The sequence below is a fragment of the Delphinus delphis genome, chromosome 15 (assembly GCF_949987515.2).
Source record: "Delphinus delphis chromosome 15, mDelDel1.2, whole genome shotgun sequence".
Classification (NCBI taxonomy): Eukaryota; Metazoa; Chordata; class Mammalia; order Artiodactyla; family Delphinidae; genus Delphinus; species Delphinus delphis.
The window spans coordinates 74466583-74489939 of record NC_082697.1 but is presented as its reverse complement, the minus strand read 5'-3'; the positions used below and the strand labels follow the sequence as shown (position 1 = coordinate 74489939).

Sequence of the window (23357 nt, the reverse complement as noted above, 5' to 3'; positions counted from 1 at the left end):
TCGCCTTTCCAATGCAAAAGCACTTCAGTGTGTACAGAAACATTAGCCACCAACTCTTCTGTTCCAAATTCTGTGCTAGGCTCATACTGAAAAGCCTTTGCTCCCTAGTTCACTTTTGCTCGTCTTTTCTTTTTCTTTTAGCATTATTTATATGAAATATGACACACATACAATATGCATACACGAAACATGTGCAACATAATAATATAAAGCAAAAATCCGTGTAGCCGTCCCCTGGGTGGAAAACAGAACATTGCCAGCATCTCTTCCACTTATCCTCTTTAACATTTAGCTCAGGTGTCATCTCCCCTTAGTCTCTGAAGCCCTCAGACGGAGTGAAGGCAGGCTCCTTGCTGCCCTGGCATAATTCAGTCATTGTACTAGCTCTTCCTGTGTCTGTCTCTCTCTCCAGACCATGCTTCAGAGCAGGGACTCTTTTTTTTTTTATCTTTGTGCTCGTTCCACTTAGCACAGTACCAGGCCCTCAATAAATATTTATTAAGTTACTGAATGAGAGATGTGCTTGCATAAACATTAGAAACACAATTTAAAAGCCTGGCTTTCTGAAATCATTATATGGAACACATATGCCACAAAAACATTAATATCCTTAATATGTAAAGAGCTCTTACAAATCTATAATGAAACCACTTGAGATCCCAATGGGAAAATATGTAGGTAATTCTCAAAAAGGGAATAATTGCTAAACATGAAGCATTCCAATTTACTATTCATAAATATAAATTTATGAATAGTATAAATATAAATTTATAAAAACAGGATATCTTTTGCTCTCAAACAGTAATATTTTTTATTAATTTTTATCACCTCTAATTTTTATTTTACCCTTAGTTTAAATGCTTTGTTAGACTTCAGTAGACATTTTTACCACATTGCTCTTATGTATACATAAAAAGAAAAATAAACCCAAAATACATTGGTAAAGGTATTTCTAAAATTTCATCACTTGCAAAAATCTAACTCTTCTGAATTACTTTTTGACTCAGAAGTTGTCTGGGCTTTTCCATGTAATTAATCTTTACACCATCGAAAGCACTGGCAACAAGCATTTCCTTAAAGCATCCATAAAAGAACTAAAGTCATAGTGCTGGTCTCCTAAGCTAGCTTTGCAATTCTTTAAAGATAGCTCTCTTTGGACCAACTTTGGGAATGTTGTTTAATAGGTCTGATTCATCACTTCTCTCTACATCCCTCTTTATGGACTTTTGGAACCTTGGGTTTAAAAAGAATGCTACAGGGCTTCCCTGGTGGCTCAGTGGTTGAGAGTCCGCCTGCCGATGCAGGGGACGCAGGTTCGTGCCCCGGTCCGGGAGGATCCCACATGCTGCGGAGCAGCTGGGCCCGTGAGCCATGGCCGCTGAGCCTGCGCGTCCGGAGCCTGTGCTCCGCGATGGGAGAGGCCACAACAGTGAGAGGCCCGCCTACCGCCAATAAATAAATAAATAAATAAAAAGAATGCTACAGGGAAGGAAGGAAGGAGGGGAGAAAGAAAGGAAGGAAGGAAGGAAGGAAGAAAAGAAAGAAAAAAGAAAAGAAAGAAGGAAAGAAAAGAGAAAGAAAGAGAGAGAAAGAAAGAAAAAGAGAATCTATCCTAGGTATTTCAAACATGGGATTTAATATAAGGAATTGGTTTCCAAGAGAAAAGGGGTTATAGATATCAGAAGCTGCTTTCCCTCTGGCTTGAAACTTGTAGCTTCCAAAAAAAAAAAAAAAAACGCTCCCCCATTGATTTTTTTCCCCAGGCTGATGTTCTTTTTCTTTCTCTCTGTCCAGCTTTGAGATATAATTGGCATATAACATTGTGTAAGTTTAAGCTGCACAACTTGTTGATTTGATGCACTTATGTATTGCAAAACGATGACCACCATAGCATTAGCTAACATGCCACATAATTACCATTTCTTTTTTGTGGTAAGAACATTTGAGATCTGCTCACTTAGCAACTGTCAAGTATGTTGCTATCAATATTGTCAGTTATAATGACCATGTTGTACATAGATGCCCAGAACTTACTCATCTTCTAACTAGAAGTTTGTACACTTTGATCAACACAATACTTTTAAATGGTGAAACTCAGGACTGGTTAAGTATTTACATACCTTCTGGATAGGAATATCAGTTAGTCCAAAGCTTCCAGAAAGCAGTTGGGCAGAATGTTTAAAGAACATTAAGGTCTCCACACCCTTTGATAGCGTAGGCTCAGGCTCTAGGAGTCTATTCTTAAGGAAACCTGAAACGTGAACAAAGCTTTATCCTTTGTTGCTCATTATAGCCAAAACGGAACAAAATTAAATTGTCCAAAGTTGGGGAAAAAATTGAGTAAGAGGATTGTGAACCATTGTTACTTTCCTCTGTATTTTCCAAAGCATCTCAATGAGATGGTGTTACTTTTTAAATCTTTTTTAAAAAGTTATTAGAAGTCTGCCCAGTTGTCTGAACCCAGACACAACTTGGGTGCGCAAAAGCAGATTGCCCCGTGCCTCTCTTCTTGATTTATCCCTGGTTAGTTTGGTTTCCATGGAGAATATAATCCGGAGGAGGCTCAGATGTATGGGGTAGAGCAACAATGTTGCCATTTTCCCACTGGTTGAGATTTCAGGTGGTGGGTGGGATGGACACCAATATAGAATCACAGTGGGCCTGGAGATCCAAATTAGGTACGTTCTTACATCCAAATTAGGTAAGAACTTACAGGTAAGTTCTTAGGTAAGTTTTTTCCTCCGCAGATTCATTCCAAACACTTAGAATGGTACCTGGTCCAGTGTATGCATTCAGTAAATATTTTTTGAATATATAAATGAATGTTGCTTGAGCGTTTCCTGACGGCAAGATTTTTTTTTTCTCTTTTGATTACTATTTTTCATGCCTCTATGCCAGTAGTGACCTGAAAAGCTCACCCATGGTTCCCAGGGTTGTGGGAACAAGTGCTGGTACCGGGGTCCACTTGGATAACCAACGTGTAGTCAATGTTCCTATGTCCAAAGGTTCTCTGAGATCTTCCTTTGTGCTGGGGATGGGAGAGCTATGTGCATGTGTGTGTGTCACAGGCAGAGGGCCAGTACCCACACCACCCACTGGAGGACTTTGTTGCTGAAGTGATCACCTCACAGACTGAAGCTTCGGTCCTTACTTGGGGGCGGGGGTGTGGGTCTCATGGCCTTTGCATCAAGATGTCAGAACCAAGCCACAGTGGAGCAGTGGATGGGGAGTAGCAGCTCCACCAGATGAGCTCTGACGGGTCACGTTTTGCCTCTTCCTGCAGCTTCGCAACAGCAAGGCAAAAGACGTCTGCTTGGACCAGGGGCCGCTGGAGAACCACACAGCAATACTGTACCCGTGCCATGGCTGGGGACCCCAGGTAGGAGCCCGTCTCGGATCAGGAAGGGAGTAAGTTCACCGGACCTACAGGGGATTTGAAGGACTTCTGGGAACTCCTGTCCTCTACTTTGGTAATTGTTACCTGTTCTGAGCAGCCAAGAGGCTTTCTGGTGGTTTCTCTATAGAGACCAGGGAAAAGATTCACAAGTGGTAGCATCAGCACAGATATTAAGAGGATCAATGGGCACATTTCCTACTGAAAGGAGACGGCATACAATTTGTGTCATTTGCTAATAGGCAAACGGATGCCACGTGTACATATGTTTAATTATAACCAAATATGCCTGTTTACAACTTCAAAGAGTTAGCAGCTTCCCTCATGAGAATCTGATTGATATCTCTGTTCTGAAAGGCCATCACCAGTTTGGTGGTAAGCATGGCCTGGTCTGTAAGTGCTGCTACAAGTGCCAAGCACTGATTGAGAAGGAGAAATGTGCTTGCAGTAATATTTCAAAGAACACACGTGTCTTCTGGTCTCCCAAGAGATAGCAAAGATCACCAAAAAGGGCAAAACAATCAACCAACAGAGTAAAAATAGAGCCTGGTAAATGAGTTTCCTTTGACAGCTTTGTGCTAGCCCTCAGTGTGTGTGTGTGTGTGTGTGTGTGTGTGTGTGTGTGTGTGTGTGTGTGTGTGTGTGTGTGTGTGTGTGCGCGCGCGCGTATATGGGTGTGTGCACCAAGAGCTTAGCAGAAATCCTCTAGAACCAGGAGAAAATATATCCAAAAATGTCATTAGACTTGACATGCATCAAAGTTTGAACCAATTTTATGTCAACCAATAGTAATAAAAGGCAAGCTACAAACTGGGAAAACATATTCAATCCCATAGGAGCACAAGATGGTTGGTTCTAAGCCAGACTTACAATCTCTGTTTGTTCATCTATAAAAGGAAGACAGTGGACAGAATGCCCTGTAAGCTCCCTTCATCTCTCTCATGTTTTATGGACACACACCTTACGTGCCAAGTTCACGTTCATCGGTCATACACAGAGACTCTCGCGTGCATTTATGGCTCGTGGTTCTCTCCGCTCAGAGCACTTTTGCTTTCCCATTAAGCCAGCATCTGGAAAGAGAAGAGCTGTATTTCTTTTCCTGTCACCGCAGGTAGTTCTCATAATCCAGACCCTCCGCTCCCTTCAGTGTGTGATGTGTCCTCTGAAAGTGGACAAGTAACGCCAGGTTGCATTTGCTCCTTTTCTCCTTGCGGTCACTCTAGGAGGCAAGCAGGCAGCATGGGGAAACTGAGGCACAGAGGAGCAAGTGCCTGTGAACAGGCTCTTTTGGGTTGTGCTGGAGCAGGTTCTCCAGCACAACCCAAGCATTTTAAGTTCAAATCCAGTCCATTTAATTGCAGAAAATTTCCTGAGCCCTACCACTGCCTAAAAGTGCCCGCAGGGAGTAGAAGAACGACCAGGAAGCCCAGACCTGCTTCCTTCCGTGGAGAAACAGAGCTTTAACATCAAAGGCAAGAGGCTCTGAAGAGCCCGGTGTCTTCCTCCATTCATGTCTTCCTTCCCTCAACACATGGGTCTTGAGCACCTACTGCAGTCACTGGTGACGACTGTGTTTGGCGGTTGATAACATACAGCCCCCCCTCTCAAGCAGTTTAGACTGGAGGAGGAAAGACCAGGAAACCTACAGCGTAGAAGATGTGAGAAGAGTGAGATAGCCTGGGATGCTGGGTGCTAAGAGGCAGAGGTGGCCCAGTTTGGCCAGGGTTTAGAATGCAAGAGGGAAGGACGTGCTGAGAGATGAGGCAGAAGAGAGATGGAGAGGCGGCTCTCCAAGGCCTCATAAGACATGTTCCAAGGCACTGGGTCTCACACGTCAGTGTGCAGCAGAATCATCTGGAAGGCTTATGACAGCTCCTGGGCCCCATCCTCAGAGTTTCTGAGTCGGGGGGGAGTGGGGGGCACTGAGATATTGCATTTCTAACAAGTTCCCAGTGAAGCAAGGATGCTGTCCTGGAGAGTTTGAGACTTGACCCTGAGGGCACTGGGGAGCCCTTGAAGGTTCATCTGCTGCTGCGGTGGGGGGCAGTGTGGTAATGGTATGTTTGTTTATTTATTTATTTATTTTTTTTTTTTTTTGCGGTACGTGGGCCTCTCACTGTTGTGGCCTCTCCTGTTGCGGAGCACAGGCTCCGGTCGCGCAGGCTCAGCGGCCATGGCTCACGGGCCCAGCCGCTCCGCGGCATGTGGGATCTTCCCGGACCGGGGCACGAACCCGCGTCCCCTGCATCGGCAGGCGGACTCTCAACCACTCTGCCACCAGGGAAGCCCTAATGATACGTTTAGATCAGGCACAGACAGTCCCGGAGGAGTTCAGAGAGGGATGGATGCTCTGGAGCCATCCTGACCGTCAGTCCCTACTGACTCTCCAGTTCTTCCCTCCCAGGGTCTGGAGGAGTAAAGTGCCCTAAAAGTCTTGGTGGCCGGGGAAGTGGAGGTGGGGAGTTGTGGCCTGAAGGGGATGGTTGTGTCAGCCATTTAAGAGGCTGCGTCTTGGGAGAGGTCAGATGACAAGCCAGTTATCCACCCCCACTAGTCTCGGGCGGGATGGCTGGGAGAGGAGATGGTGACGTGGTGGTACTGGGCCAGGAGGGCAGCTGGAGCCTGGACACTGAGCCTTGGAGTTGCCCACTTCTGGGCCACCATGCTGTACGTGAGCATCATTTTGGGAAATGCCAGGAGTAGCTTTTAGAACGCTGAACTCCCAGGTTTCCTCGTCCGACCTTCTGAAGAGGTCCCGTCTGAACTGAGTGCTTATTAACTGTGAGGTAACAGACACTATCACGTGCAGGGATTTGCGTAGTCAAAAACTAGCCCGTCAAACCAACTTCTGTGAATGAGGAAAGGAGTAAAGATGGTCCAGTAAATGCCTCTTAGAGACCTGAGGGCTTCCTCCTAGGGCTCGAAGCAGTGCCTTTTCACCTGGGTGTTTCAGGGGAAGGTTCTCCAAGCCACTCAGGAAGTTTTTGACTGAACCTGAGGGCCAGGGCACGAAGGCGGCTGCATCTGCCTTTCACAGCCCCGTGGCCACCTCCTCCCAGGGCCCCCTGCCCTCCCCATGTACCCTGACTGCTCAGAACCCCGGTCTGACACCCTTGTGATGCCCACATCTCCAAACGGTCTGGGGCAGTTCCCTGAGAACTTGACCTTCCAACCCCTTCTGTCCAGAGCCTTTACTCGTGTTGCATCCCCTCCCTCAAGGTCCCACCTGGTCACCTGCTAAACCCATCGAGCTGGGATGCCCAGGTAGCCTACCTCCCAGACAGCACAGGTGAAATGTTAGGAGAGTCTTTGCCTTGGTGACTACCTGCCTACTCCCTGCCAGGACAGGAGCCGGGCACCAAGTTCTCCTCTCCTGCTGGCAGCTGGTGGCCTTCACAGCCCAGTACAGGGGGCTTTGTTGGGAAATAGCTAGAATTCATCGTTCACCCATTCCACCTGCATGCAGAACTTTTCCAAGTGAATTCTCGTTCCGTTTAGTTGATGATGGAATGGCAAACCAGATCAGGCTGGTCTTTGCTCCCCCGCCCCCCCTACTCTGGGATGAATTCCTGTAAGTGGGGACCATGGTCGTTTTCCAGCAGCTGATTTTTTGAAAGTAGACCTAATGTTTCGTTTTGGTTTTTTTCTCTTCCACCACATGTTCTGAATTAGAGTGCATCCTTGGTACTGCTCTCCAGCTGCCAGGCTGCCCTTCCTCACGCTCACCAAGGTTTCCTCCCCCTCCTGCCCAAACCCGCTCCCCCTAGGCCAGGAGTGTTGCCCCACCAGTCACGTGCCTTGGCATCTTTTTAAACCACTTCATAAAGTGCCGTTGGGCAAACAAACTGAATCGAAGCTCCCGTGACAAGGCAACTCCCAGAAGAAGGAATTGGTGTTCCACAGACATTGTTAGTTTAATTAATGGACTCTGTGTTGTAATTTATTATCAAACAGCAATTAAACAGAGATAAAATAGGCACTGAGGAGGGTAATTTCCTGCCTTGCAACATGTGTTTGTCAACAAGATGGAAGCGGTTCCCAGCCACTCAGAGAGCCCTTCTCCATCGCGAGCGAGTGACCAGCCTTGCTCTTGTCTGGTTACTAATTTGCATTAGACAAACAGCCATTTCTTTTCTGAGCCAGTGTTTTATTTAAATTTTTTTTCTTTAAACTGGCTGTCTTTTTATCTTACAATTATTTTAAAATAAATTTTATATCACAAACATAAAAGAAACAGACGTCAAGGGCACAGGGGCGGCCTTCGGTGTTGGCTTGAACCCATTCAGAGCGGGAGGTCTTGTCTAGGGAGGCCCAGGACTCTCCCACACACTCCCAGCTTTTGCCATCCTGGGCCCAGGTCCCCGTGGGTCCCTTCATGCAGCAGCTAAGGTCTCCCTGCAGGGTTATTGGCCGTGGGATCGCCCTCCTCTGCCAGCCCCTTCCTGTTCTCTCTCCCAGCCCACCTGGTGAACCTGTCAACCTTTCCCATTCTGATTTCCCTGAGGGCAGAGGTCAAGAAGGGAGAACAAGGTAGGCAGTGCTGGGCCCGGGGCATCATTCTTTCACTTCGTGGTGCTCTCGAGTCCCTGCGACCGAGCTGCTGCCCGAGGTCCCAGTGATGCAGCTTCCTGGGCCAGTGCCGTGGCTGGATTGAGACAGGGAACAAGAGGCTGACAATAAACCCATTTTGGGTTTGGGTAACGTTTATCCTATCAGGTAAGTAGTGACTCCCCCTGCCGCTTTGAAAGTTGAGATTCAGGTGATGCCAGGCCACTTTCCAAACCATCCTGTGACTCCTGGTCTCGGATGCTGGGCTCTACATTCGTGGGAGGGGACGCGTCTCACACTCTTGAGCCCCCAGACGTTCTCTAGCTCCCAGCAAGGCATGGAAGAAAGACTTGAAGCATGCGTAGGGGCGACACATCCAACCTGAGGACCAGCTTCACTGGTCATGGGGACCACTCATACAGCCTCACCGATTCCAGCTCCCTCCCGAGCTGTGGACCGACCACAGCTTCCAGCAGCCCCGCCATGGACAGAGCACGACCGGCAAGCATTCCAGTGCAGTGGCCCTGGGGACTCCACGGAACACTCTTTGAAAGAGCTACAAGCTGCAAAGGATGTTCTTAAGACGAGGTGTGCACCTTGGAGAGGAATTGAGAGAAGTCAGGCTTTGTTCCAAGGAACTCTCCTGTCCAGTGGGTTCCTGGGAGGGTATCACAGGTCTCCCCTGTTTATCCTTCGGTCAGTACGTTTAGTCTTCCTCTCCCCTCTTTTCTGAGAAGCTCACATTCCCTCCCTCAGTTAATTCATCCACAGAATGACAGACGAGAATTCTTCTATCCCATAATTAAATGTAATCTCATCTTGGACTTATGCCTTGATGGCTTCGTCGTTTAAGCAATCCATCATCCAAACACCTTGTCACGATGATGCATTTTGCCAATAAGGCGCTAGTGCCGCGCGGAGCGACAGAGCTTAGCCTGCGGGGGGCACTCGGAAAATGCAGAAGTTCATGACATCCAGCACCCTTGGCTTCCAGGTGAAGTCATGTAAGGGGTGGGCTCAGGGGACGGAGCCACGAAGAGCACATAGGGGTTAGCACCCAGGGCAAGATGGCTCTGCCCCAGCGAACAGGCCCGTGATTCTGGAAGCAAGCCTCCCACATTCGGTAAGAAGCAAACCCTGTCATCCCTCGATTGCTGGAAACCACCACGAGGTCAAAGCAGAGCCGCCTTAGACGCAGTGGGACAACAGGGTTGGAGGAGCGAGGGCAGGTATTTTTTACATTTGGGAAACCTACACACACACAAAAGAGACGACGGAAAGCAGGAGAGACAGTACCGGTGCTGAAGCGTGACATCTCGGAGGTTCTGAGCTGCAGTATTTCCACTTCCCATCTTTTACGTGATATTTTGAAAAACCCTGCCCCGCATTCCGGTGCGACACTTAGAAATCCGTTATGCTTCGCGGCAGATTCTCTTTTTCTGTTCCTCTGACTCATCTTCTCTCCAAACATTCAAAACGTTTCTGGTTTTATTATTTCAGAGCTGTTAGCTCCTGCCTCCCGGGCTGTGCTATCATCTAGCCCGTGTGGGCGTCCCTCACGCCCACCCTCTTCGCAGACCTCGAAGGAGAGCAGGGTTACTTGCTTTCTGCTCCCTGAGACTTTCCCGAGACTTAGCGGGAGACCCAAGCCTCTTTCTCTGCCATCTGCTTTGCTTTGCTTTTCTATTTCCAGTCCTTGGTTCCCACTTTCTAATTATCCCTGAAAAGTAGGTCTCACAGACCACATACAGGGAACAGGGATGCTTGATGTCCTAAATGGCATACAGAACTACAGACACATGTATTTGATTTTGCTTAAGGGGGACTCCAGGTTAAGGAGGAATTCCTGTACTTTTTCTCTCTCGCCAGAATGGGTTGATGAGCTAGTCTTCCCAGAAAATCGGAGTTACGATCATAAGTTGTTTTCCAGTGAAGATTCTTAGTTAAAATTTTACATCTCCTTGGAAGTTATTGGGTGTTGTTTGTTTGTTTGTTTGGGCCACTCCGAGGGGCTTGTGGGGCTTGTGGGGTCCTAGTTCCCCAGCCAGGGATGGAACCCAGGCCCTCGGCAGTGAGAGCACGGAGTCCTAACCACTGGACCGCCAGGAAATTCCCATCTCCTTAGAAGCTGAGTTAATCTTCCTCCAGACACGATAAGTGATGCAGGCAGGTTTTGTGTTGCTGTTAGGCTTGGAATAATGAAATCAGATGGAACACTAGGGTGGTGGCCACATTAGCAACTGAGCCTTCCTACCTTGCCCAGAGCTACTAAATTCAAAGCGAGTCACTGCCAATCTTCTTCTTGTTCCCTAAAGGTGCGACAGCGTTATGGTGAATTTGAAAAAGACAGATTTAAATCGTCTATAATCCTACCACCCTCAAACAACCATTATCATTTCTGAGGCTTGCTTTCAGCCTTCTTTTTTTTTTTTTTTTTTCAAAGAAATATGTTGCTCTCTTAGGTGGTTTTCGTATCACCGAATTAATAAGGAAACAACATTGCTGCTTCTGAAGGACAAGGGGGAAGGTGAAACCACCTAGGAAAAAGGTCTTTGTGGTCTTAGCACCATGAGATGCAGCAGAGCAAATAAATACAAAATGTTTGAACAGTCTTGTCCCCTGACCGTTCAGTTCAGAGTTTTGATTTCTCTTTGGAGCAGTGGTATCTGTTGAGTGATTGTTTCCAAAGACATTGCTTGTTTGAAATGAAGAGGATCTGAGAACAGGGCCGATCAGAATTAAGGGTGGATCCTAATGTCGACTGAAAACAAAATGCACAACCTAGAAGTTGAGAGTTAGGTTTTATTCGGCGGACTTAGAACTTCGAGCCCGAGAGACAGCCTCTCAGATAAACGCTGAGAAGACTGTTCCAAAGAGGAAGGGGGGAACCCAGGATGCGTAGGAGTTCTTACAACAACCCCAGGTAGTCAGAAGAAAAGGTTACTGTAAATAAAAGAAAACTAGACTTCTCAAGTTACGGAATTTAGCACTTTTCTATGTATGGGAAGATGCAAGAGTCTGGGCTCACTGACACCATTCCTTTGATATGCACCTCGGCTATCTGGGGCCAGTATCCTGTGTTTTCTCATTCTGAGGCTGCACCGTCTGGGGTGGCTGCAGTTTGATGACTGCTAGACGGCAGGTACTCTCTGTTTCCTTCCTGAGTTCCCTCAGGGCTCACCGTCCAGGTGGCTGCAATCGCTGAGGACTGGACCTCCTTTGTTTACTGATAGGGCAGAGGCAATATTTTATTTCTCGCTAAAGAGTTCAGGGCTAGTGGAGTTTAGGCCATTGGTACGGGATGACGGGGCCTCTGGAGTCTGGGTTTCCATCAGACGAGGCCAAAGGAAGACCGAAGTGTGGGTGGCTGAAGTTTCTAGACTGTCCTCATTGTACCATCTGCCTGGCCCAGGAGCTAGGGTTGTCCAGAGTGCCAAGTATGAGACACTTTGCTGGAATTCCGCCCACACGGTGGACCACTGCGTTCTGTTGTGGGCCATGTGAGTTTGGGGGTGAGGCTTTGGGAATCCCAATGTGGTGTCCTCCCCAGGCAGCTGAACATTCCAACTCAGTGCTGAGGGCAGAGGCCGATGGGGCTCCAGATGCGTCCCAGGGGACAGCAGGCCAGGGGTCCTAGGACAGACCCTAGTGTGGCTCCACATTTAGTGGGTGATGGGGCCAGAGCACTGGACACCAGAAAGGTGGGTGTCACACCAACCAAGGAAGAGCAGAGCCAAACACGGCTGCCCAGAGGGCCAGTAGCCAGACTGCACTGCATGTTCAATGCAGTAACAAGAAAACCGTGGGTAAGAGGAAGCCAGACTGGATTGGGTGCAGGGGAGAAAGGGAGGTGAGGAGGTGGAGACATGATGCAGAGAACTTTCCGGAAGCTCGGCTTTGAGGGAAGGTGAGAAGACAGATGAAGTGGCTACAAGGGGCTGGCACTTGTAAGCATGTTTAAAAGCAGAATAAGGGGAATACAAGACTAAACAAAAAGAAACTAGCTACGTTTCTAAAACATTAGTGGAAGATCTAGAGAACAGTGAGAATTAATGCTCAGAAAGTAGATGTCTGTCATCTGAATTTGAGTAAAACTATAATTTCCCCTGCATCGAATTATGGGATATTGGAGCAGAAATGTAGGCTTTTTTTTTTTTTTTCCTAAGAGGAATTTATGAATTCGCCTCAACAGAGACATGGAAATCAACTGATCCCCCAACCCAGGTTTACCCTCCAAGACCTACAGTTTCTAGCTCACCTAGCATAGCTTACAATGTTGAAGCCCCCAAATTCCGGGGAAGGGCATTCTTCCGGGGAGTTCCGGGGACGCGTTCTCTCCGTGGAACATGAAGAGGCCGTGGCACATGGTGGGCAATGTACAAATGTTTAATGTTGAATGAAGGACACACAAATGGCCTATTAACTCCTGGGGCAGGGGGAAGGGGCCAGATGCTTTGGCCAAGCCTGTGTGGTGGCCCTGGGGTGAGCCCAGGGTGGCTTCAGGCTGGGACAAGCGCCAGGATGCACTGGTGGGCTCAGCTGGGAGGGTGGAGATGGGCAGCATGAAAGGAACCACCATGCCAGTGGGAGTTTGGGCTTCTAGAATCGACGGAAAAAATATAGTGTCTGCGTTGGAAAAAAAAAAAGGGGGGCGTGCCCTGACTTTTGTAGGGTCATTGTCATGGGTTAAATAACATCCTGCCAATGAACGAATGAACACCCCCAGAACGAGGCCCAGAGTATGATGGGTGTTCAGTGATGATGGAAACCTCGTCCTAAATCTCTGGGGCTGGTTCCCCATCAGAGCATCTTCACACCCGCTCTCACGTGTGGATGTCATAACCAGGCCCACGTCTAACTCCTCTGTTGAGGCTCTGAATTTTCGGGTGGTCCAGGCTGATCTAGGCTGGCTTCTAGCCGATGGCTTGCCTGGATTCATCAGGGAACATGCCAGGAGCAGAAAACAGGCTGAGCTCTTCTTCCCCCACTGCAGAGGCACTGCAGGAGGGGCAGAGTCCAAGAGAGAGGCCATGGGCGCTAACACCCCAGGGCAGGCATCCGTGGATCACACAGTGGCTTTGGGGATGCTGAGTATCGAGTCCAATTCAAGGCCCAACCCTTTCAGGAATCTGGCCCATTCCAGGCAAGGGCATGTAGGATCTGGACCAAACCGGGAAAGGGAAGTGGGGGAGGGGAGGGGAAGGACAGGAGCAGAGCAGTAGGGGATGGGGGGGTCAGGCGTCCAACCCAAGAAACGCACACACCCAGCCCAAGGGAGCTTGGTGGGCTGGATAGCTGCCTGAGGGTCCCGGGCTGCCCAGCAGTATCGCTGAAGCCGTTGGGGCAGCCTCCCCTGGGCAAATGGTTCTGGAGACAGTGGGAAGCCTGCAGTGGCTGAGTGTCGGGAAGGAACTAGGGCTGGGAGATGCTGGCCCCGGGAGCCCACACGGGAGCCGAGAGGGAGGAAGAGGAATCTGTAGTGAAGCAGGAACAAGGCCCCAGTTCTCCACTGGTGTGTGAGGTCTGGGGAAATAAGGGTAACAAACACACGGGGTTTACTATACACTGCATCCTCTTCTCACTAATTTGTTTGGTTCCATAACTACCCGGTGAGATAAATCCTAAAATTAGCCCCATTCTGAAGATGAGGAAACAGACTTCCAGAAGACAAAGTAACTGGCCCAGGGTCATAAAATTAGTTAGTGGCAGAGCTTGGATTTCTTAAACAGGCTCCAGAGTCTGAGTCCTTAACCATATAATATGCTATCTCCTTTGATGACACAGCACAAAGCCAGGCTGCTGTTTGAGTTGGCAGAATGAGAAGGTGAGACAGATTTAACTAAGATCAGCTGAAAAGGGAAAAAAATGTTTACCAGCATTTCCATACCGTACCGGGATATAATCCTACCTTCCTATTTCACAGATAGAGACAAGAAAGACATGCATCTGCTTACTGAAAAACAGCGTGTCTCGTTGAAAAGCAGAGTCTTTGCTCCTCTGGCCCATTTAGCATTGAGGGTGAGATTGGCAGGCATGCTTAGGAATTTGCTCCTGGTCCTTGGGGAAGTAGGACAGGGCTACACTGCTCACCCATCCCCTGTCCCACTTGCCTCTTCCGACCCTCATCCTGGTGCTTCCCCACCCTCAGGACTCCTCTCCCAGAGGCCCCCAGCTCTCGCCACAAAGCTGTGTGGTCCAGACCCTGCCATTCCCGTACCTCCAGGGACACTGCCCCAATCCATCCACTCCTGGACCCGTCTGCAGGAAAATCAACCTAAGGTTTTGTAGCACAAATATGTCTCCCCATTCATTCCAAGTAGCAAGTGCGTTTTCTGGAAACACCGTGCTTGAATCCAGCATGGTGGGTCATAATGGTGGATGGGAGAAGATTGAGGAGAGAGGTCCTGGGGACCATCCCACCCCCCAGGAGCTGGCTCTCTCTGCAGGAACTGTATCTGTTTCCAGAGCGTGCCTTCCAGGCTCCCAGATAGATTTTTAAATCAACTTTATTGAAGTATAAGGTCGGTACAATAAACCCTTTGTTTAAAGTGTACAATTTGAGGAGTTCTGGCGGGGGTACACACCTGTGGAACTCCCTGCTCAATCAAACTACAGAACATTTCCATTCCTGCCCCCACCACCACCCGAGAGATTCCTTCTGCTCCTTTGCTCCACCCCGGCTCCCAAGCAGCACTATGCATCCACTCTGAGATACAGTTGGAAATATTTTTTTTCTGTATTCAGTTTGAGTGCTGGCATGTCCTGGACAGTGATGGAGAAAGTCTATTTGTTTTTTAAAATGTACACATGTACACGTAGTTACCAGAAACCACTCTTGTGGCCTCAGCCATGAAACAAACAAATAAATTTACCCCAAAGCAGTTTTGAATCAACAGAACCCATCTCTCTGTCTCCTGGCTAGAAGCTGGATAAACTGCATTTTTCATTTAGCAATGGTTTTCTACCCTCACTAGGCCTGATTTTAAAGTGATAAGAAAGACCCTTAATATGAAAGCCATCGCAAGCCATGTTTTTATTGACAATCTGATAGATTTTGCTGTGTTCCAGAGTTATTCCACAATTATCTGGCTGGGTTTTGTTTACTTGGCCATAACCTGCATATTTGAGTTTTCCCTCAAGGCTGTTAAATGTGGGTTAATAGTTTTACATGCCTCTTAGATCATTTCTAATAGAAAATTCCTTTTCCTCCTAAATGAGAATTAACTGTATTTGAGCTCAGAGGGTTTTTTCCTAATGCGTTCGGGTTGTGGATAATGACATTTATTTCTCATGGGCCCAGCAGGCAAATCTGGAATAATCCCATTCAATTCAAAAGACATTTATGGAGCTTTGGCTCTTTGCGAGATACTTTTCTTGGTCCTTGTGCTATATAACAATGGGTAGGATGCTGCGGTACTAAAACAACAATGACAAAAATCTGTAACAGGGAAACACATGTTAATATCACCCAAGTATGTAAGCTGAAATAGATCACATGGTGGGGTGGCTTTGTGGAACGAAGCGAGATGGGGGGGGCTATAATTTATTCAGGAAAGACTGTTGGCTCTTTTTGGGAAACTGCAAGTCATCTGTCAGACTAAGACGAGAATCAAAGAGTTAAAACAAAAGGTGAGTTGGGGACCTATAGTAGAAGATCATGGTTACAAGTTTATTCATAAATCCGTGGGCATTGGGAGCCATTGAAGGTTGAGGCAGGGAATGATAGAATCCGAATTTGCAGGATTGGGAAGGCCAAATGGAAGTTGTGAAGGGCTGGAAGGGGGACCAGTTTACAAGCCTAGTGCAGCAGTTCAGTTCCCAGAAGAGTCTTAGCTGGGATGTTAGGAGGAAATAGATGAGAAATTGGCCCTTCTTATCTGTGCTTCTGAATCTGCAGGTTGAACCAACGGAGAATCATGTAGTACATATTTCTTGAAAAAAAATCCACGTGTAAGTGGACCTGCCTTGTTCAAACCTGTATTGTTCAAGGGTCAACTGTATAAACAAGAGAATTGACGCTCACATAAAAACTTACACAGGACTGTTCATAACAGCATAATTTATAATAACCCCAAAGTGGAAACAGTCCAAACGTCCATCCCCTGGTGCATGGACACACAGGATGGTCCAGAGGAGATGGGACTATTCCATGCCTTGAAGGGAGGCACCAGAGAATATGGGTCCACGTTGTCCCAAAGACCGGAGAGGAGGTCACTGGAGGCTGGAAGAATGAAAGGAGACATTGTGGAATGGAGAGAATTGCGTTGAGCTCTAGGAGAGTTGAAGCCAGAAAGTTCTAGAAGGAGCCCAGTAACTAACATTTCCAGGCAGGGAAACAGCTGAAGCAAAGCCCTGGAGGCAGGAAAGCAAGTTGGACATGCAGAGGATGGGAAGCGGAGGTCCTTACAGAAGGAGTACTAGGGAGTGCGGAGTGGTGGGACTGGACTAGATGGGCTCTCAATCCAGGACTGGGGAAACTGGGGGACCTGGTGGATGTCAGGTCTCAGCACTCGCCACCTTTCCCCTGACCCTGGCCCCTTGGCCAGGCCAGCAGAGCCCATGCATGTGGCCTCCTTGTACGGGTTCCCGGTGTGAGAAACCACCTTCCCCCAGAAAAGAAATCCCGCAGGGCCCTCCTCACCTGGGGCTGGATACGTGGCCTTTTGCAGGTCCCGGAAGTCTGGGTCTTATTGTTTTCATGTCCTAAAAGACTTCAGAAAGGAGAGCTTCTAACTCCCAGTGGCACTTAGCTTCACTCTTTAAACATCTGGGTCACAGATATGCTCAGTTAGTTAATGTTCTGAGCGCCGCTCACGTGCCTGCTGGGTAATAGATTGATACATAATTTCAATAAGCAGCTGTGTGTATCTTTCCCCTGAACATAAAGGCAGCTTGCTGTCGTTCATCACTTTGCATTTGATGAATTTAAACACATTCAGAGAGACGTTGTTGAAAGAGGGATGGGGCGGGGCTTCTGATTTTTTTTTTTTTTACCATTTTGCCTCTAACAGTTATTCTGATTTGGAACTAATTTGGGTTTAAAACACATGTTAACCACATCTCTTTCTCAAGGGCATTTAATAAACTCCTGTCACTTGTTCCTGAGGGGATCAGGCAGCCTCCCTTTGGGGATCAGAACAGAGGGTTTCTGACAGCTTTCACCAGAAGAGAGAGCCCCTGCGGAGCATCTTATCCCCTGATGAGGCACTTGTGTCCCAGGGCGGAGGTACTTTTCTGCTCCATTCCTGGCAAGAAATGCCCAGGCTTTCAGGAACCCAGGATCATCTGAGAGGAGGTCCCTCTGCTGCTCAGCTGCTGGGCCAAGGCTTCCAACCATCGAATCTCTGGGGACCCAAGGATAAAAGCCAGGACCCGGCCAGGTGACCAGATGTCTTCATGCCTGTTTCCTCTTCTTTGAAATGGGAAGGTTAATAGCACCTACCTCACAGGTTATTGTAGACATTACATAATTTATTCTCTGTACCATGCTTAGACATGGGGCAGAGTATGCCTCCAATATATGCTGGCTGGTAATATTATTTTGTAATGGATTAGGCATCCGTTGTATATTAATAATGATCATCACTCCTGCTCTAGACACCTCATAGGATCATGAGAATGAACGTGAAGATTGTGCTTTTGCCTCTCGCCAACCTGCCCTGGAATCATCTCAGTGGGAATACAGCCCCATCCTTGTATTCTCAGTGCCTGTCCCCAGCCTGGGCACATAGAGGACTCTTCAAAACATGTTTGTGGAGTTTAAAGGAATAGCTGTGGCTGCATTTTGTAAATGACGATGTTGATCACATTTGTAATGTGCTCATTCACAAACATGTTCGGAGCCCTTGGTCTGTGATTGTCTCCTAGGAAGAATGAAATAAATTGGACACGACCCCTGCCCCAAAGGAGTGTGAAAGACAGGTGAACGTATCTGTTCAGAAGTTGGAATACAGGGCTTTAAACAACATGGGCAGTCAGGAGAGGCCAAGACACCAAACTAGTACGGACTCACAACTAGTTGTGAGAAGGATTGTCAGGCACTATCATCTGTGTATCAGATAGCTATTGCTGCGTAACAACTACCCCAAAACTTAGTGGCATGAAACAATATGTATGTATTTATTTAGTATTGTTTACAAGTCTATGGGTCATCTGGATGGTTCTGTGATCTGGACCAGGTTCAGATGATTTGGGTCAGACTCATTCACGCATCTCCCATCAGCCAGCAGCTCGGCTGAGGGCCGCCTGATCGACGATGACCTCGTCCACTTGTCTCGTGGTCGACTGGCTGGTTGTCTGGACCACGTGGCTATCATCCTTTAGCAGAGGCCATCCTGGCCTTACTGCCATGGTGGCCGTAGGGCTCCAGGAGGGTGGAAATATGCAAGGTGTATACCAGCAACAGTCGCATCCCCCTTTCTGCTACATTCTGTGGGCCAAAGCAAGTCACAAAGCCAGCCAGTATTCAAGGATGAGGAAACAGACTCCACTTCCTAATAGAAATTGCAGCAGTCATATTGCCCAGGGCGCATAGAAAGATGTGGCCTTTTTGGGAACCTACCCAATGCTACCTAGCATTTGTTGCAGTACATGGAGCCTGGAGCAAGTACCAGGATGGGGTTGTGCATTTAGGGTATTTCTGCCTTTTCATCATTAGAAGTAACATTGCAATAAATACCCTGTACATAAACTTTTTTCTTCCAGTTTTACTGACATAACTGACATACAGCACTGTATAAGTTTAAGGTGCACAGCATAATGACGTGACTTCCATACATCACGAAATGATAATCACAGTAAGTTTAGTGAACATCCATCATCTCTCCTGGATACAAAATTAAACAGAAAGAAATTCTTTGTCTTGTGATGAGAACTCTTAGGATTGACTGTCTTAACTTTCCTATATAACATACACCAGTGTTAATTATATTTACCATGCTGTACATTACATCCCTAGTACTTGTTTATAAGTGGAAATGTGTACCTTTTAGCTGCCCTCATCCAATTCCTCCTCCTCCCCACCCCTCTACATAAACTTTTGTTCACAGTTCTAATTATTTTCTTGGGATAGATTTTTTTTTTTCATTTTTCTTTTCTTTGACCGCACCTCATGGCTTACGAAGGGATCTTAGTTCCTCCACCAGGGACTGAACCTGCACTCTCAGCAGTGAAAGTGTGGAGTCCTAACCACAGGGCCACCAGGGAATTCCCAAGATTTTGTTGTTGTTGTTGTTGTTGTTGCAGTACGCGGGCCTCTCACTGTTGTGGCCTCTCCCGTTGCGGAGCACAGGCTCCGGACGCACAGGCTCAGCGGCCATGGCTCACGGGCCCAGCCACTCTGCGGCATGTGGGATCTTCCCGGACCGGGGCACGAACCCGCGTCCCCTGCATCGGCAGGCGGACTCCCAACCACTGCGCCACCAGGGAAGCCCTCCCAAGATTTTTTAAAGTAGATTTATTGGGTCAAAGGAGAGAAACATTTTAAAAGCACACTGCTTATATTTTGCAATTCCTTTTTGAAAGGTTGTAGTAATTTACCCTCCCTCCAGCCCATCTTAGGCTCACCTTGACAAAACACAAATAATCTCTTTTTTTAAAACGTGGTCTCTCATTGTTTTGATTTATTTTAATACCTAGGAGGTTGAATGCTTTTTCATATGCCTGTTGCTTCTTCGGTGAACTGACTCTTTGGGCCCTTTTGCAGCAGGGTAGATTTAATTAATCCCGGTTTACAAATGAGGAGGAAATGGACACTCAGAGAGGTTAATTGACTTGTTCAAGGTGGCCCAGCCAGCTGGAAGCAGAGCCAAGCTTTAGAAATCGGATGTCCCGCTTTTTCACTTATTCCTGCTCCCTGCGTTGTTGAACAGAAGGCCAGACTCCTGAAACACTGACCGAGGACATGCTTAGAAGGAAATCAGGGAGTGGTCCAGGGAATCTGTATGCAGGCTTAGCAAGCCGTGGGCTTCCTGGACGGGGTGCCCCTGTGAGTTGGGGGTGTGTGTGACAGGCCTGTGAAGGTGGCCGGGACTGCAGCATGGACAAAGTCCTGGGTGACCCATGTGTCCCTCGTGGCCTCACCTCTACCTCCCGTGGCCCTGCCGCTCTGCTCTCTCCCCAGCTGGCCCGCTACACCAAGGAGGGCTTCCTGCACCTGGGAGCCCTGGGGACCACCACGCTCCTCCCTGACACCCGCTGCCTGGTGGACAACTCCAAGAGTCGTCTGCCCCAGCTCCTGGACTGCGACAAGGTCAAGAGCAGCCTGTACAAGCGCTGGAACTTCATCCAGGTAAGTGCTCCACGGACAGGCCTGGCAGCCCAGAGCACGGGAGGGTGCCGTGAGCGCCCCCGGGAAGGGCAGCCAGCAAAGGGCAACCCACGGTCTCCCGGCTTAAGGCATGTGACCTGCTGCACAGGTTCAGGCGGAATCACTGGGGCCTTTCCCTGTGACACAGCCTTCAGGATCCCTGCAGCAGCGCCAGGCTGGGCTGGGCTCTGATACATCTCGAGAGGGAGTTTGGGGTGATTTCTCCGGAATCTTCTAAATGCCAGAGAGATGGAGAAAGTCAGCTTGAGACTATCCAGGGCAGTCCCCCATCCTGACACCATCCCCTACCAATGCTTTCACCTGGTTCAGCCACTCAGACTCGGTGAAGCTTATTTATTTTCTGACTTTAGGGTTTCCAGAGAAGGTCCAAAGGCCCAAAGATCCCTCCCTCCTGTGCACAGAATTTTGGTGGGATTGTTCCCCAAGAGGGGCCATGTGCCGGGCACTATGGTGGTTAAATCTCTCTCTCTCTCCCTCTCCCTGTCCCTCCCTCCCCCCTCCCTGTCTCTGTATCTTTGTCTCTCCCTGTCTCTTCGTATCTGTCTCTCTCTGTTTCTATCTCTCTGTTTCTGTCTGTCTCTCATTCTCTATATCTTTCTCTGTCTGTCTCTGTCTCTCTGTCTGTCTCTCCATCCTTGTCTCTGTCTCTCTCTGGTTCTTTGTTCCTGTCTCTCTGTCTCTCTGTTCCCGTCTCCGTCTCTGTCTTTCCGTCTCCATCTCTCTGTCTCCTTCTCTGGCTGTCTCTTCTCCCTCTCACCCCCACGTGCTCCCAGAATGGCGCCGTCATGAACAAGGGCACAGGGCGCTGCCTGGAGGTGGAGAACCGAGGCCTGGCTGGCATCGACCTCATCCTCCGCAGCTGCACGGGACAGAGGTGGACGATTAAGAACTTCATCAAGTAGTGGAAGGAGCTGGGGCCCTCGGAACCTGGCCCTCGGGACAGGGTCTGCGTCCTCTGGACCAGCCACGCTGGGAGAGAAACAGCGAGGAGTCGGCAGGTGCTCAGTGGGCCTCCCGGGGCTTCTCCAGGGCAGCCTGGGGCCCAGATGGAGGCACTGCCCCTCCATCAGGCGTCCAGCTGCCTGAGGCTCGTGCGCCCTGGCAGAGCTCCCTGACCCTTCGCTGGGAGCACAGGAGCCGTGTATTCTGCAGCCCGGATACGGACCTGGTACTGTGGAGTGACACATCGCATCTCCTCCTGTGCTTCTTCCCATCCACTTGCAGGACTGGGACAGGCGGGGGCCCCTCCTTTTTCTCATCTCTCGTAGCAGCAGCAGCAGCTTCTGAATTCCACCTGAGCCCTCAACGAAGTGGCGGGGGGGGTGCTGGGCCACAGCCTCGCTCCCCCTCCTCTAAGGAGGCAGCGAGGCCCTGAGACCCAGTGTCCCCCGGGTTGCTTCTGCCCAGACACCTGTTCACAGCCCAAGATGGCCAGCCCCCAAACCTTTCCAGCAGGTGGCCTTGGACTTTTCTGGACTCCACCCCCGAGATGACCTGGAAGGAGCTGATGCTTCCACGGTCACCTGGGCACTAGGATCCTATGTGCCTGGACCAGCTCTTCCATGTCTGTCGTCAGCAGGGAGGCAGAGAGCACGTGCGGCGGTCTCAGCTGTGAGGGCCCCCAGGCTGGAGCCGGGCCCATTCTGCTCTGCCTGCCCAGGCGCCGGGGAGCCCGGCCTCACAGTGGCTACCGCAGCGGGGACAGCAGTCAGCCCCCATCTGGAGCTTAAGGACTGACGTCAGCACAGCATAGGGGGCCAGGACCCTGGAGGATGCTCTCGTGTCTCCCTGTGCTCGGCCAGCTGACAGGGAAGAAGGCAGTCGAGTCCCCTCTGAAGAGTAATAACTTCTTTCTGATTGCCCTCTGGTTAGGGTGCACTTATAAATCAGAGTTAATATATGGACGAGTGTGCATGCGTATGAGGGTGTGTGCCTGGTGGGGCGAGTGTGCTGCCGCCTGTGCGTGCGTGCATGGCGCGTGTGTCTGGGCGTGTGCGTCCGAGTGCACGGTAGGGCAGACGCAGAGGCGTGGCCTTGGACTTGCTGCCTTACTGCCAGCCCAGGTCAGATCAAGGATGCTGAGAAGCTTGTGGGGGCGGGTTGGCCAGCAGGATGTGACAGGGCTGGCACCCCAGATGGAAGGCTGCCCTTCTGCCAGTTCCCATCTGTCTCCCTCATGCTGTCCGGCCAAGCCCTGCCCAGAACCAAACCCCACACCTGCCCAGTTTGGGGTTCACAGTGTCTCATGTGGTGGCATCTTACTGGTGATCCTTCCCCCCTTTGTGAAATAAATACATGTGAGCACTTCCCAGCTCAGCCTTTTTGGCTTTTCGATTCTTCCAGAGCCTGGGCCAGGAAGCACTTCCTGGGACGTGGCAAGGGCTTCTGGTTTATTAAAGGCAAAGAGCGTTCATTCGTGGGGTGGGGACACGGCCAGCCTGCCCTTGCTCTCGCCTCCCCCCAAAGCAGGACAGAACTTGACGTTGGACACCTGCTTGCTAACCCCCTGTTGACCCCAGATTAGAAGGGTCAGGTGGGTGCAGAAAGCTGTGACGCAGAGAAGGGCCGTGGGTGACCTGGCCAAGCGTCCTGACCCGCCTCTTCGTGCTGCCGGCCGCCACTCCTATCTCTCGAGACCAGAGAGCCCATAGTGGAAGCAGCTGCCCCTTCTATTCATGGAGAAGCGAAATCCAAAAAGACGGCAGGCCTTCTGCCCTGGAAATGAGCCTGGAAGGAAATGGGCTGAAGTCCCCTGGGCATTGACAGCCCCAAGTCTCTTCCCTCCCAGGAAGCCAAGAAGATCCGGCTCGTTCGGCGTAACCCAACCCACAGACATGCGTGTCAGCTGCTGTTTGGGGGGGCTCTTTGAGAATCAGGGTCCATGAGCACAGATGGAAAATTCTGCTGTTTGGTGAGGAGGGGTCATCAAACTGAAACATCAGATCCTCGGGGTAACTATTAAGCCAAAAGAGCCAAGGGTCTGCCGGTCCCCCGCGGGGTCAAGGGGGCCTTGGGCAGCATTCCAAGGCGGTGCTTTGAGGAGCGGTCCTGCCCAGACTGAGCCATTCTCCTCCTGTGCGGTTCTGA

The 23357-nt window shown here is 49.4% G+C and overlaps 1 protein-coding gene across 2 annotated transcripts in view; it reads left to right on the top strand.

Moving 5' to 3' along the window:
* Positions 1 to 22575, top strand: part of GALNT17 (polypeptide N-acetylgalactosaminyltransferase 17) — a 450254-nt gene extending 427679 nt beyond the window's left edge. For both annotated transcript variants that reach the window (XM_060032206.1, XM_060032205.1), the window contains exons 9-11: positions 3284 to 3379; positions 20064 to 20231; positions 21044 to 22575. In XM_060032206.1, the coding sequence (XP_059888189.1) occupies positions 3284 to 3379; positions 20064 to 20231; positions 21044 to 21172 (393 nt within the window). In that variant the 3' untranslated portion in view covers positions 21173 to 22575. The remainder of the gene's footprint in view (positions 1 to 3283; positions 3380 to 20063; positions 20232 to 21043) is intronic.
* The last annotated feature ends 782 nt before the right edge of the window (positions 22576 to 23357 follow it).